Source organism: Somniosus microcephalus, chromosome 14, assembly GCF_052327205.1.
Source record: "Somniosus microcephalus isolate GS21.2 chromosome 14, FLI_Smic_1.0, whole genome shotgun sequence".
NCBI lineage: Eukaryota > Metazoa > Chordata > Chondrichthyes > Squaliformes > Somniosidae > Somniosus > Somniosus microcephalus.
This window is the reverse complement of record NC_141000.1, coordinates 96,070,300-96,083,883: the sequence shown is the minus strand read 5'-3', so window position 1 is coordinate 96,083,883 and position 13,584 is coordinate 96,070,300. Positions and strand designations below refer to the sequence as shown.

Below are 13,584 nucleotides of genomic sequence, written 5' to 3'. Positions count from 1 at the left end.
GAGCCCGCCAGGGCGACGAACATGGTTCAATGATATCCTCTGCTAGAAGTCGAGAGATTTCAGCCGCAATAAAAGATTGGTCTTCCTGATTAAAGCGCCGCGATTTCGTTATTATCGGTTTGCATTGAGGCGGAATACTGGCAAATAATGAGGGTTCATCAAGTGAAGCTGCTGATAATGCACAAAATGGTAATTTAGACAGTATATTAGAAATAGTAAGTCCGGGTTTGGATCCACCAAACTCAATGGTGAGTTTCTTATGCTGTTTTTGGAAGTCCAGCCCTAAGAGGAGATCACTACATAAGTCCTTGAGCACCGAAAGTCGGGTGGAGGGATACATACGACCATGAAGTGTCATAGCAACAACACAAAAGCCGGAGATTCTGGTATTAAGTGATGACTGGGCCATCGCAATTGCCTGGTCCGATGGGAAGACATGTAGTTTCAATTTCGCAACAATCTGTTCCTTAATGAAACTATCAGTACTTCGAGTCAATTAAGGCATCTAAGGTATGCCCTTTAATTAAAATTTTTGTGGCTGCATGAGACAGGTTCTGTGGGCAAGCAGCTGTAATTGGTGTCGTTGCACAGAGAGTGGCTAAAACTCTCGGTGTGCTTCTTCGGGAGAGAGCTCGAGAGGAAGCTTGATAGGTCCTAGCTGGAGCATCTTGATAGGCCCTAATTGGGGCAGTTCGGTAGGCCTTAGCTGGATTGGCCCTCGTAGAGGCCCTTGATAGGCAAATTTTAGCAAAGTGTCCTTTTTTCCCGCAATAACTGCAGATTGCATTGCGAGCAGGGCAGGTTTTCCTAGGGTGAAAAGCATCTCCACAAAAGAAGCACTCCTTCCTAGATTGCCAAGAGGCTGCTAAAGTGTGGTCGTCCTCCTCTTCATCAGAATTATCAGAATTAGATTCCCCCATGATAGGTTTCACCTGAGACCGCTTGAATTGTCTGGTTGCAGCTACAGCAGCAGATCGAGATCTGGGCAGCTGATAGAGGTCTGCATTTCTCTTTGCCAAATCCAGTGAACAAGCTAGGTCAAAAGCTTTTTGTAGCTCAAGTGTTTTACTTTCTAGTAGACGCTGGCGTATAAATGGAGAGGCAATCCCGCAGATGAAAGCATCACGAATCATTTCTTGGCGGTACAGCTCAGCTGAGGCTGCCTGAAAGTTACAATCTACGCTGAGCCTGCGAAGTTCTTGCAGGAATTCGTCAATTGATTCCCCTGGCCCTTGTCGGGCTGTGGCCAGTAGATGTCTAGCATAGACCTCATTTGGGGTCTTCGCATACAGTTTCTTAAGTGCCCGAATCACCTCTTCGTAATTATCCCATTCATCAACATATTCGAACACTTTTGGGGTCACATAATTGACAAGTATCTTCAATTTAGCAGGAGCATCCGCTTTACATTCATCCAGAAAATTCTCAAAAGTACGATACCAATGCTTCCATACCCTGCCAGCTGCTGGTGTATTCGGGTCCAAGTCCAGACGAATAGGTCTAAGGATTTTCTCCACGATGGGTGGTTCCCTGGATCCTTAACTTCCGAGTTTGTCTGAAGGTCTAGTATTTGTCAGTGTAAATATTAAGTTACTTAAATTGATGTAAGAAAAAGGAGACTTACCATCAAGTAACTTTAAAGTAAGCTTTAAGTAACTTATAAACACACTATATACACAAGAGAGGTCTTTACCATGCCTCTGGTAGAAGCCTCTTATAATACTGAACAGACCAGTATTTATACCAGTCCAACAGGAAGTGACATATGACAGGAAGTGAGGTATGTACACAGTTCATAGTTCACAGGAAGTGATGACATAACTTCCCGGAAGTTATCATTTTTATCACAGTCCGCATGCCCGATACGAGACTCCCAAAACAAGTGCTCTACTCTGAGCTCCGACACGGCAAGAGAGCCCCAGGTGGGCAGAGGAAACGCCTCTTTGAAAAAGTGCAACATCCCCACCGACACCTGGGAATCCCTGGCCCAAGACCGTACAAAGTGGAGGAGAAGCATCCGGGAAGGCGCCAAACACCTCGAGTCTCTTCGCCGGGAGCAAGCGGAAGCCAAGCGCAAATAGCGGAAGGAGCGCACGTCAACCCAAGCACCCCACCCACCCGCCCCTTCAACCACCGTCTGCCCCACCTGTGACGGAGATTGTAGGTCCCGCATTGGACTCATCAGTCACCTGAGAACTAATTTTTTAGTGTGGAAGCAAGTCATCCTCGGTTCCGAGGGACTGCCTAAGACGAGAAGAAGAATACCTCCACGTTAACTTTTCAATCGTAGCTGTGCCATTGTGAAGAAGCAAAGAACATGGGTGAGAAATATTTCCATAGTGGATGGCACAGATATCAGAAGAAATATCATCTGTCCACTCATAGACCTCTTAGGGTCTGGTTTATGAATGCAATCGATGTAGTCATCGTGGCGTATTGCTATCCACCTTATCCGCCATGGATGGAATGTGGCAAAAGGAGGCTAATAGAAATGGAAATGTTTTGCCAGTGGCTCAGCATTTTTGCATGTCTTTTACAGGTTGATGTGATGAACAACAATGTGGGTGAGAAACTGGTGAGCTGCCACCAGTCTAATATGATTTGCTATTTCCTGGAAAGGATTAGCAAGGAGAAAAAAATTGAGGAACAATTGTATTTAAAAAAAGAGGTGGTTGTTGCAAAGTAACTGGGAGTTCGATTCAGCCTGATTTGTAGGGAAAAGGAAGAAACTGAAAGGAGTCAGAGGTCATTGTTTAATTTATCTATATATATACATGTGAAATTAATTTCCACTATACAATGGGTATACAACAAACATTAAAATGTGAAGTGAATGTAACGCAACATTTGGAAACTTTCTTTTTAACTTAAAGTACATATAGTTGTGCAAACAGACCCATAGGTGTGGATTGAGTCATAGACAGAATTTTTTGTAATCTACAGTACAGTACGTGGTAATTTTAGAACCTTATTCGCTGCTTGCCTGTTTGTCCATTCCCTCCCACGGTAATTTATTGTGTCTATGATGTGTAATAGCCATCTTCAATTTGAGCTATCCAGTGCATTTTCACCTCTGCATTATTTGGAAAATACACATTTCCATTGTTGCATTTTGTGCTTAAATAGATTTGTCTGTGAGTTCCCTTTTTTTCACAATTTTACATGGAAAAACTTCCCACTTTGAAGCAAGGGGCCTCTGTTCAATAACAGATGAATTGCTCGTGGCATTCTGCTATACTGCTGCATTGAGAGTGGCTGCCTGAATTTATTTCAGTTTTAAGATCTTGTTAGAGTTTGTTTACTTGGAACCATCTGATAAATTTACACTGGAACTAGAGTGAAGAGGTCAATGATGTAATGAATTCATATGTTCATCATGGTACAATAGCCTTTCTTTGGGACAGTTTCTAAAGCCAGAATGATACAGTTCAGTTCTTTTCAGTGTGAACATTGCCAACCTAACTCCAGAGAGATTTCAGCCTGGAACCATTTCATTTTAGGAGCAGGTCTGGAACTTAGCATGGCCATAAGAGATTAACAGACAACTCCTTTTGATCTAATTTCTCTGTAATTCTTGATAAACTGTGCTCACTGCAGGATTATGCAGAATTATCATTTACCAAGTTGATTTTTCAGGCTGGCAACAGACTGTTGAAGCTGTTTTCACACATTGTGGAAAACTGTCAAAAACTCTCCTCCATTGCCGATTCAAGTGAATACAAAGGACTATGCAGCCTCGAGCACCTTGTTATCTATTCATTCTTTGCAACAACAAAAAATGCATTTTACATTTTGCCAAAAGTAGCTTGCATTCTGAAGTTGGATGTAACACTTGTTGCCTGTTTTCTTGCAGGTTGTGTTTCTGACTGTAGCTCAGATTTGGAGATGAGTCTTTCGGGCATCTTAAACAGCTTTATTGTACTGGATCTTGGTTTAGGGATGTGAGTTGGAAATGATCGCCGGACTACATTCTCCTGTGCAACCTGAAGGAAAAATGTGCAGAACAAAAATTAGAATTGAGAGATAGTAGCAGTATTTATGTGTAACATAGTGCCAAACGGTTTGAAATGAACCCTTTTGAGTACTTGGTTTCCATTGAATATCTGATGCTGAGCTGCAGGGGAAATAATGGGTGGGATATCAAAGCTTTTTGTGGTGATGTGCAATCTGAACTGTTGATTCACAATGTCATTGTATTACAACAATTCAGATTACACCTCACCACTAGCAATATATGGAACTTGTTGAAGGTTATTGTCGTTTTTACGGGAATGGATGGCAGATTGTAATTTTTCTGGTGACCTCACTTAAGAGGAGTGTTGTTTTGTGTCCTCCAGTGTCTCCAATGCAAACAGTGAGAAACATGACTTCATTTGGATTTGAGGGCTGCTATAGGACAATCTAACAGAGAGATTATGGTACAAGTTGATCTCCATATTAGCAATAAATGTTACTTTTTCTTTCTAAAAGTAAAAAAAATGCTGATTCCTGTTTTCTTCTGTAAAAGGAAAAGTACTTGGGCGGGGGGGGGGGGAAAGTATTCCTTGACCTTGCTTTCACTTTTAACAATATAACTTCAAACTGTTTGTTCTTTCACATTGGGCCAGAAATTAGGATCGGGAGCTTGCCGCGCGTGCAAGCCCCCGATGTGCACTCACCCGGTGCGCCGACATCTGAAGCCTGGGCTTGCTTGGAATTCCTGTCACTGGCCCGGTTTAGCTGTCGGCGCACTGTGCTTGCCTGATCCAGCGGCGTAGTTAGTGCGATGTGCCGGCTGGGATCAGGTGAGCACTCTGCAGCCAATCAGGGGAGGGGAAACGTCATTCATGAGTTTGATAGTAAAGACTGTCAAACTCATGAAAAGTACGGGCGCCCAAAACACTATTTAAACTTTAAATCAAATTTTTAAAAACATCCCAATAATTAAATAAACTATAAATAACTTTAAAAAACTATTTTAAACAATTAATAAAATTTTTGAAAAAAATAATTTTTTACGAAATCGGGTCTAAAAATAAACTTACCTTACTGTAAAGTCCTTAAAAACAATGAAGCTGTGGAAAAAATGTAATAATTTTAAATAATAGACCACTTACCTTCAAGAATCCACTCCTTACGCCTCCTTTTTATATGTCTAAAAAGTTCAGGCCCTTGCACACGGGCAAACCTGTCAAAAAGAAGGAAGTTCAACGCGTGCTCGCAGAGTCCTGCGCGCACGCGTTGGACCTCTGAACCCCTTGGAGGAAATGCCGGTTTCCCGCGCATGCGCTGTGCATGCTGAAATCCGGCACTTCCAACGGGCCCACGCGTGAGTACACCGTCTACTCACGCGTTGGGACCGGAATTACTGGCTCATTATGTCTTGCTATTTCTTTTCTTTAATCAGACACTGCGTCTTTTGGAAAAATTGAACTGCTATAAATGACTCGTGCCTGTCTTGTGTACCTGTCAACAGCAGCATTTTATATTATTTTCCTTGAGGGTGATACTTTATTTTAATTAATTTTCTCCCCTTCCCCGTTTTGGACACTCCCATACCATTCACCAGCTAGGGCTCCACCAGTGTCATTGTGAAACCAGCTGCTTGGCACACTAGAATGGCATCAGTTGGCACCTTCCAATTCTATGCCCTTCCCTTGAGGAAATGTGCACAATTCACAGTGCTCAGCAGGGGGTTGTTTGACTGAGATTAGGGCTGTGATGCATTAAGGAGTGACCTTTACTTTTGCCTCCTACTTAGATAAATTTGAGACAACCTCAGTACTGACATTTAACTTTTCAAAATTATAACTTTTAACCTGACCCCAAATCAGTTACTGTGCAGCATATATTTTTCACAAATAAAAACAGAAAATGCTGGAAATACTCAGCAGGGCAGGCAGCATCTGTGGAGAGAGAAACAGAGTTAACGTTTCAGGTCGATGGCACTTCGTTAGAACTGGAAAAAGCTGGAGATTAACAGGTTTTTAAGCAACTGTAGGGACAGGGAAAGGGGGGAGGGGAGCAGAGGACAAAAGGGAAGGTCTGTGATAGGATGGAAGGCAGGAGAGATTAAGAGACAAAAGGGATGATGGTGCAAGGCAAAAGGAGATGGTAATGGGAGAAGTTAAGAAACACAAGATGGCTCTAGATGAAGTGTGAATGGCGCTGGCAGAATGAAAGACAGCTGCCATGTGAGGGGGAAAAAAAGATGGGGCCGAGGTTATGGTCTGAAATTGTTGAACTCGATGTTGAGCCCAGGAGGCTGTAAAGTGCCTAATCGAAAGATGAGGTGCTGTTCCTCGAGCTTACATTGAGCTTCATTGGAACAATGCAAGAGGCCGAGGACGGAGAGATCAGAGTGGGAGTGGAGCGGAGAATTAAAGTGACAGGCGACCGGAAGCTCGGGGTCACCCTTAAGGACTGAACGGAGGTGTTCCGCAAAGCGGTCACCCAATCTGCATTTAGTCTCCCCAATGTAGAGGAGACAGGAACGTGAGCAGCGAATACAGTATACTAAATTGTAAGAAGTACAAGTAAATCGCTGTTTCGCCTGGAAGGAGAGTTTGGGGCCCTGGACGGTGGGAAGGGAGGAGATAAAAGGGCATGTGTTGCATCTCCTGCGCTTGCACATGAAGGTGCCAGGCAAAGCGGAAGGGCTGTTGAGGGAGAGGAGTGGACTAGGGTGTCGCGGAGGGAGTGGTCCCTTCGGAATGCTGAAAGGGGAGGTGAGGGGAAGATGTGTTTGGTGGCGGGATTGCGCTGGCGGTGGCGGAAATGGCAGAGGATGATCCATTGAATGTGGAGGCTGGTGGGGTGAAAGGTGAGGACAAGGGGAACCCTATCGTGGTTCTGGGAGGGAAGGGAAGGGATGAGAGCAGAAGTGCGGGAAATAGAACGGACATGGTCAAGGGCCGTGTCAACCACAGTAGAGGGGAATCCTCGGTTGAGGAAAAAGGAAGACATGTCGGAGGCACTAGTATGGAAGGTGGCATCGTCTGAGCAGATGCAGCGGAGACAGAGAAACTGGGAGAATGGAATAGAGTCCTTACAGGAGGCGGGGTGGGAGGAAGTGTAGTCCAGGTAGCTGTGGGAATCAGTGGGCTTGTAGTGAATGTTTGTCAATAGCCTATCCCCAGAGATGGAGACAGAGAAGTCAAGGAAGGGAAGGGAAGAGTCAGAGATGGACCATGTGAAGGTGAGGGAAGGGTGGAAATTGGAAGCAAAGTGAATGAAATTTTCTAGTTCCGGGCGAGAGCAGGAAACGGCACCGATACAGTCATCAATGCACTGGAAAAAGAGGTGAGGGAGGGGACCTGAGTAGGACTGGAACAAAGAATGTTCCACATATCCCACGAAAAGGCAGGCATAGCTAGGACCCATGCGGGTTCCCATAGCAACACCTTTAATTTGGAGGAAGTGAGTGGAGTCGAAGGAGAAGTTGTTCAATATGAGAACAAGTTCAGCCAGACGAAGGAGGGAGGCCACAGACCTTCCCCTTTGTTCTTTCCTCCCCTCCCCCCTTTCCCTGCCCCTGCACTTGCTTAAAAACCTGTTCCATCTCCAGCTTTTTCCAGTTCTAACGAAGGGTCATCGACCTGAAACATTAACTCTGTTTCTCTCTGCACAGATGCTGCCTGACCTGCTGAGTATTTCCAGCATTTTCTGTTTTTATTTCAGATTTCCAGCATCCGCAGTATTTTGCTTTTGTATATATTTTTCACACTCTGCTCGGGTGAGAGAATGACATTACATTGCATCTGTGTTAACCAGTCAAAAATCATTGCAAACTACCGCCCCATCTCCAACCTCCCTTTCCTCTCCAAAGTCCTTGAACATGTCACCTCCCAAATCCGTCTTTCCTGGAACTCCATGTTTGAATCCCTCCAATCAGGTTTCCGCCCCGCCACAGTACCGAAACGGCTCTTATCAAAGTCACAAATGACATCCTTTGTGACTGTGACAAAGGGAAACTACCCCTCTTCGTCCTTCTCGATCTGTCTGCAGCCTTTGACACGGTTGACCACACCATCCTCCTCCAACGCCTCTCCACCGTCGTCCAGCTGGGTGGGACTGCACTCGCCTGGTTCCATTCTTATCTATCTAATTGTAGCCAGAGAATCATCTGTATTGGCTTCTTTTCCCACTCCTGCACTGTTGCCTCTGGTGTTCCCCAAGGATCTATCCTTGACCCCCTCCTATTTCTCATCTACCTGCAGCGACATCATCGGAAAACACAGCACCAGTTTCCACATGTACGCTGACGACACCCAGCTCTACCTCACCAAGACTCCTCTTGACCCCTCCACTGTCTCTAAATTGTCAGACTCCGACATCCAGTACTGGATGAGCAGCAATTTCCAACAAACACATATTGGGAAGACCAAAGCCATTGTCTTTGGTCCCCGCCACAAACTCCGTTCCCCAGCCACCAACTCCATCCCTCTCCCTAGCATTTGTCTGAGGCTGAGCCAGACTGTTCGCAACCTTGTGTCATATTTTACCCCGTGGTGAGCTTCTGACCCCATATCCGCGCCATCACTAAGACCGCCTATTTCCACCTCCCGGAACATCACCCGACTCCATCCCTGCCTCAGCTCATCTGCTGCAGAAACCCTCATCCATGCCTTTGCTACCTCTAGACTAATCCAGCGCACTCCTGGCTGGCCTCCCACATTCTAACCTCTGTAAACTTGAGGTCATCCAAATTTCTGCTGCCCGTGTCCTAACTCGCACCAAGTCGCTGACCTACATTGGCTTCTGGTTAAACAATGCCTCGATTTTTAAAATTCTCATCCTTGTTTTCAAATCCCTCCATGGCCTCGATAATCTCCTCCAGCCTCACAACCCTCCGAGATATCTGCGCTCCTCTAATTCTGGCCTCTTGAGCACCCCCAATTTCAGTCACTCCAACATTGGTGGCCGTGCCTTCAGCTGCCAAGGCTAAACTCTGGTATTTCCCTCCCTAAACTTCTCCGCCTCTCTACCTCTCTTTCCTCTTTTTAAGATGCTCCTTAAAACCTACCTCTTTAACCAAGCTTTTGGTCATCTGCCCATATATCTCCTTACGTGGCTCGGTGTCAAATTTTGTTTGATCTCGCTCCTGTGAAGCACCTTGGGACGTTTTACTACGTTAAATACAAGTTGTTGTTGAGTGGCTCTGAAGATCTGATCAGTAACTTTGAATTGCGATCTTGAATGTACTAGCACACATTTCCTATTTGTAGTTAAAAAAAAAAATTACTATGTGTAAAATGCAGCAGAGATGGTATAGCATAAAAGGAAAATTGTTTTGACAGGTATCACATATGGTATCACATGACTGGTACAATACTGTTACTTTTTTCTAGCAGAATATAGGGAATGTACTGTACATTAAACCATATCACCATTGATTGGATTACAATTAATTGCAAGGATCCAAATTAAGACTGTTGTGAAAGGTACAGTTAAGATTTGGTGCATTTGAGATTTACAGTACATTGACCCATTCAGCTGCTTGATGAGTATACTTTCAGTGCTATTAATAGGCCCTATATACCAATGGCCCTGAATTCGCGGTCGGTATGATGGCGTACTCTGAGTACGCCGTAATACCGCCTTTGAAATTGACCGCAAGTTCAAGCTAAATCCCGAACTTGCGATCTGTCAAGTTCCGACTACGCATTGACTTTGCTGCATGTTTCACCTACCCATTCAAATCAACGTGCTGGCGAAAAGTTGGGCTAATTGCCACCAACTGCACATTAATTACCCTGAAAATGTTTACGTCTGGTGCAAACAGGTGCAGGAGCCTGTTGTACAGTGGAACGGGAGGGGGGATGAGAAAATTGCATTAGTTTAAGCTACAGCCCATAACAATGAGGCACTGGTTCGTGTCTGAGCAGATACAAACTTTGAAAGAAACTTTCATTTGTTTGAGTTTGAAAACCGGGCCTTTTTGTGTCACCATCTTTGCTGCCCAAAAGCCTTTTGTAGTTTTGGTTTATTTCCCAACTTCTAGTTCGTTACAATTTAATTCACTTTCATGATTTCCTCATGTTATCAGACATTTAAACTCTCGATTTTAGATTATTTAAATCAATCAAAAGTTAGTTAGTCTCATAGAGGAGAAACTAATTCGATAGGACTATAAGACTGTAATTATAGGTTTGTGTATTATAATCTTGATTTGTGTATGAAATACTGTTGCAATGATTGTAATTTATTAATACAATGGCATTTCTGGCTGCTAAATTAATTAAAATGAGTTGTGGGCAAATCAGTAATCTCCTGTTTCCTGATTGGCTAAGAGTCAGGAAGTGAAAGGAGCACCGCCCCACGTGATCCCAAGTTCGCATACGCACGACGGTGCGTTCCTGGGATCCGTGGGCCACTACGCTGTGCACAACTCTGCAGCATTTGAAAGCAACTTTTCGAAGGGGAGTTCGCACGAGGTTAAGTGCAGATTTCGTTCAGATGTCGGCAGCGTACTCCTTAGCTACTAATTCAGGGCCAATGTTTCATTCAAAAGTGGTTATCGCTTAATGTCACAAAGAGGGGAGTGTATTTTGTTTAAATCTATTTGTAGGTTGTGTTCATGAATGGAAATAATTGTGTTGGTATGCACATTGACTTGGCAACATCCAGGTCAATTTTCCAACTGCTTTTGTTCTTCTGAAATTTTAATAGCTTCTATAGCATCTGAAAGATACCACACAAATGAACTGGGACCAGTAGTAGACTGTCAGTAATGTAAGTGCTTCGTTTTAACTCGCTACACTTTGTGTTATGGCTGCCAAATTGGTATGTGTTTCAGTTGACTAGTTGCCTTTCTTCTTCATGATGAATTCATAGAGAGGAAATAGCTCAAAGTTTAAAAAAAAATCCGGCTGTCTGCCTTAAACTTACAAAGTTTACTTATAGATCCAGCTGCGACACATCAAACAAAAAGAAAGTATTTATTAGGTTTCTAATTATGATGTCATTTGACTTTGTGGTTATTTCTCCAGGGCACAACTGTAATAGCTCTGCTACACTACATGTAATTCGAGAAAAACGGAGACTTCAACACAATGATGTCACAGTCTCAGAATTTCTTTTACTCTTCCTCACCATTTGAAGATTGTGTTGATTATGATCCAGTTACATGATTTTCATGCAACTCCGATTCAAAATATTCACTATTACCAGAGTTTAGATTACAGGACCCAGGGCTAATTGATGTCAACTGTAGGAGCCCAAGTTTTAAATGTAGCACGCGCTTGCGTTCCTTTGTTTTTGTAAGTTTGTGCAAGCGAGGAAGCAGCACGGACATTGGGGAGATGCTTTCCATTTTTAGAAGCTGGATTGCGAATCTTGCTATGCTTCCTTTTAATGATAACAATTAGAAATGTTGATTTGCTTTTCCATTTGATAACTTATTCTACAGGATTTCATTTGCCTTACTGGCAGAAACCTGATCAATCAGGACTTTCCTGCAATAATATGCATTTCAAGTCTCTTAAATGACTTAACCACTTAACTCTTTGGCAGAGTCACTGGTCAACATGGATCTTGTTGCAATTGATACATTAGCTGGTTCCATTAGTGAGAAAAGGGTGCTGCGCACTGCAGGCTCCATAGTAGCGGAAACCACCTACCCCCACCAGCTACCACTAGCTTTTTAAAGAATCTACTTAGTTGCACTGATTGGTGCATTCATTAGCAAAGCAGCAACTGACTCTGGGGCACTTTAAATAACTGAACAGGTCTGTGAATGGTAGTGGGAGCAATTTGAGGTGATGATATAAGAGTAAATGCACAAAAGGCATCGTGCCACAACATTAAGGATTGATCGAAGTGCAATTTTTCCTTTTACTGTTTGATACCAATATGCTAAATGACTAAAATGTCTTTGGTGAGATAATGTCATGGAAGAAAATCTTGTTTAATTTTAAATCAGTCTATATTTTGAAATTGGTGCCAATGGTGAAGACTCACGATTCCGAGCTAATGGCAATATTTTTTGTTTTGACGTTGTATTTCGTAATAAACCTGTGCTTTGGTTCCCTCGACGGTAAAGGCTTCATTGAAGGTAAACCTGGAACTTTACTTTGACTGAAACCATAAATGTAGGACAAGGGAGTACAAGCTCAATCTATAATTGGTAAATTTAGGACCAATGTCCAGAAATACTACACAAAAATCAAGAAGTAGAATGGACTTTGCATAGAGTAGTGGAGACAATAATTCTGGAATCATTTAAGCATTATCTGGATGCCCTGATGAGGTACTGTAGTTTTTTTTTCCTGGATGGATGAGCTTGGATAAGCCAAATGCCTTCCTCACCTATCTTTCTTGTGTGCGAGGAAAGGTGAAAACAGGAAATCAAGACGCATAGCTTGATGGATGCCACAACATCCCAGGATTGTTTACATTTTGACATTCTGATTAATTAGGCCCAGTTTTACTTATAGGGAAGATATTTGTTGGTGACTGTAGCCATTAATAAAAATATGCTGATTGTTAAAAATAAGGCTAACACCCGGAACAAATTGGGGCATTGAGATAATATGAAACTACAAGAATGAAGCTAAAGTGGCTTATTTCCCTCACCTCTGTCCTGCGACGTTTACTATCAGTTTTATTGGAAGACTGCAGCCACTGGCAAATGCGTGGTTTTGCTGCCGTTGGCTGCATCCAAATCTTTATCGTTCTTCCAGCAGCACTTTTGCAAGCTGCTACCAGGTTCACTGGTTTAACTTCTGGCCCAGTTGGTTAATTGCACCTAATGTCATGATGATAAATCCAATCCGACCAATTACAGCCCCATCAGTCTAATCTCAATCATCAGCAAAACGATGGAAGGTGTCGTCAACGGCGCTATCAAGTGGTACTTACTCACCAATAATCTGCTCACCGATGCTCAGTTTGGGTTCCGCCAGGACCACTCGGCTCCAGACCTCATTACAGCCTTGGTCCAAACATGGACAAAAGAGCTGAGTTGCAGAGGTGAGGTAAGAGTGACTGCCCTTGACATCAAGGCAGCATTTGACCGAGTGTGGCATCAAGGAGCCCTAGTAAAATTGAAGTCAATGGGAATCAAGGGGTAAACTTTCCACTGGCTGCAGTCATACCTAGCACAAAGGAAGATGGTTGTGGTTGTTGGAGGTCAATCATCTCAGCCCCAGGACATCGTTGCAGGAGTTCCTCAGGGCAGTGTCCTAGGTCCAACTATCTTCAGCTTCTTCATCAATGACCTTCCCTCCATCATAAGGTCAGAAGTGGGGATGTTCGCTGATGATTGCACACTGTTCAGTTCCACTCGTAACTCCCCAGATAATGAAGTAGTCCATGCCCGCATGCAGCAAAACTTGGACAATATTCAGGCTTGGGCTGATAAGTGGCAAGTAACATTCACGTCACACAAGTGCCAGGCAATGACTATCTCCAACAAGAGAGAGTCTCACCACCGCCCCATGACATTCAACGGCATTACCATCGCCAAATCCCCCACCATCAACATCCTGGGGGTCACCATTGGCCAGAAACTTAACTGACCAGCCACATAAATACTGTGGCTACAAGAGCAGGTCAGAGGCTGGGTATTCTGTGGCGAGTGACTCACCTCCTGACCCCCCCCCC

The 13,584-nt window shown here is 43.7% G+C and overlaps 2 protein-coding genes across 12 annotated transcripts in view; one reads left to right on the top strand and one right to left on the bottom strand.

Annotated features, from left to right (window-relative positions):
- cmss1 (cms1 ribosomal small subunit homolog) overlaps positions 1-13,584 on the top strand; it is a 394,620-nt gene that overhangs the window by 65,622 nt on the left and 315,414 nt on the right. The gene's annotated exons all lie outside the window — the stretch shown is intronic.
- filip1l (filamin A interacting protein 1-like) overlaps positions 2,740-13,584 on the bottom strand; it is a 279,316-nt gene continuing 268,471 nt past the window's right edge. For both annotated transcript variants that reach the window (XM_086006991.1, XM_086006992.1), the window contains one exon: positions 2,740-3,983. In XM_086006991.1, the coding sequence (XP_085863117.1) occupies positions 3,786-3,983 (198 nt within the window). In that variant the 3' untranslated portion in view covers positions 2,740-3,785. The remainder of the gene's footprint in view (positions 3,984-13,584) is intronic.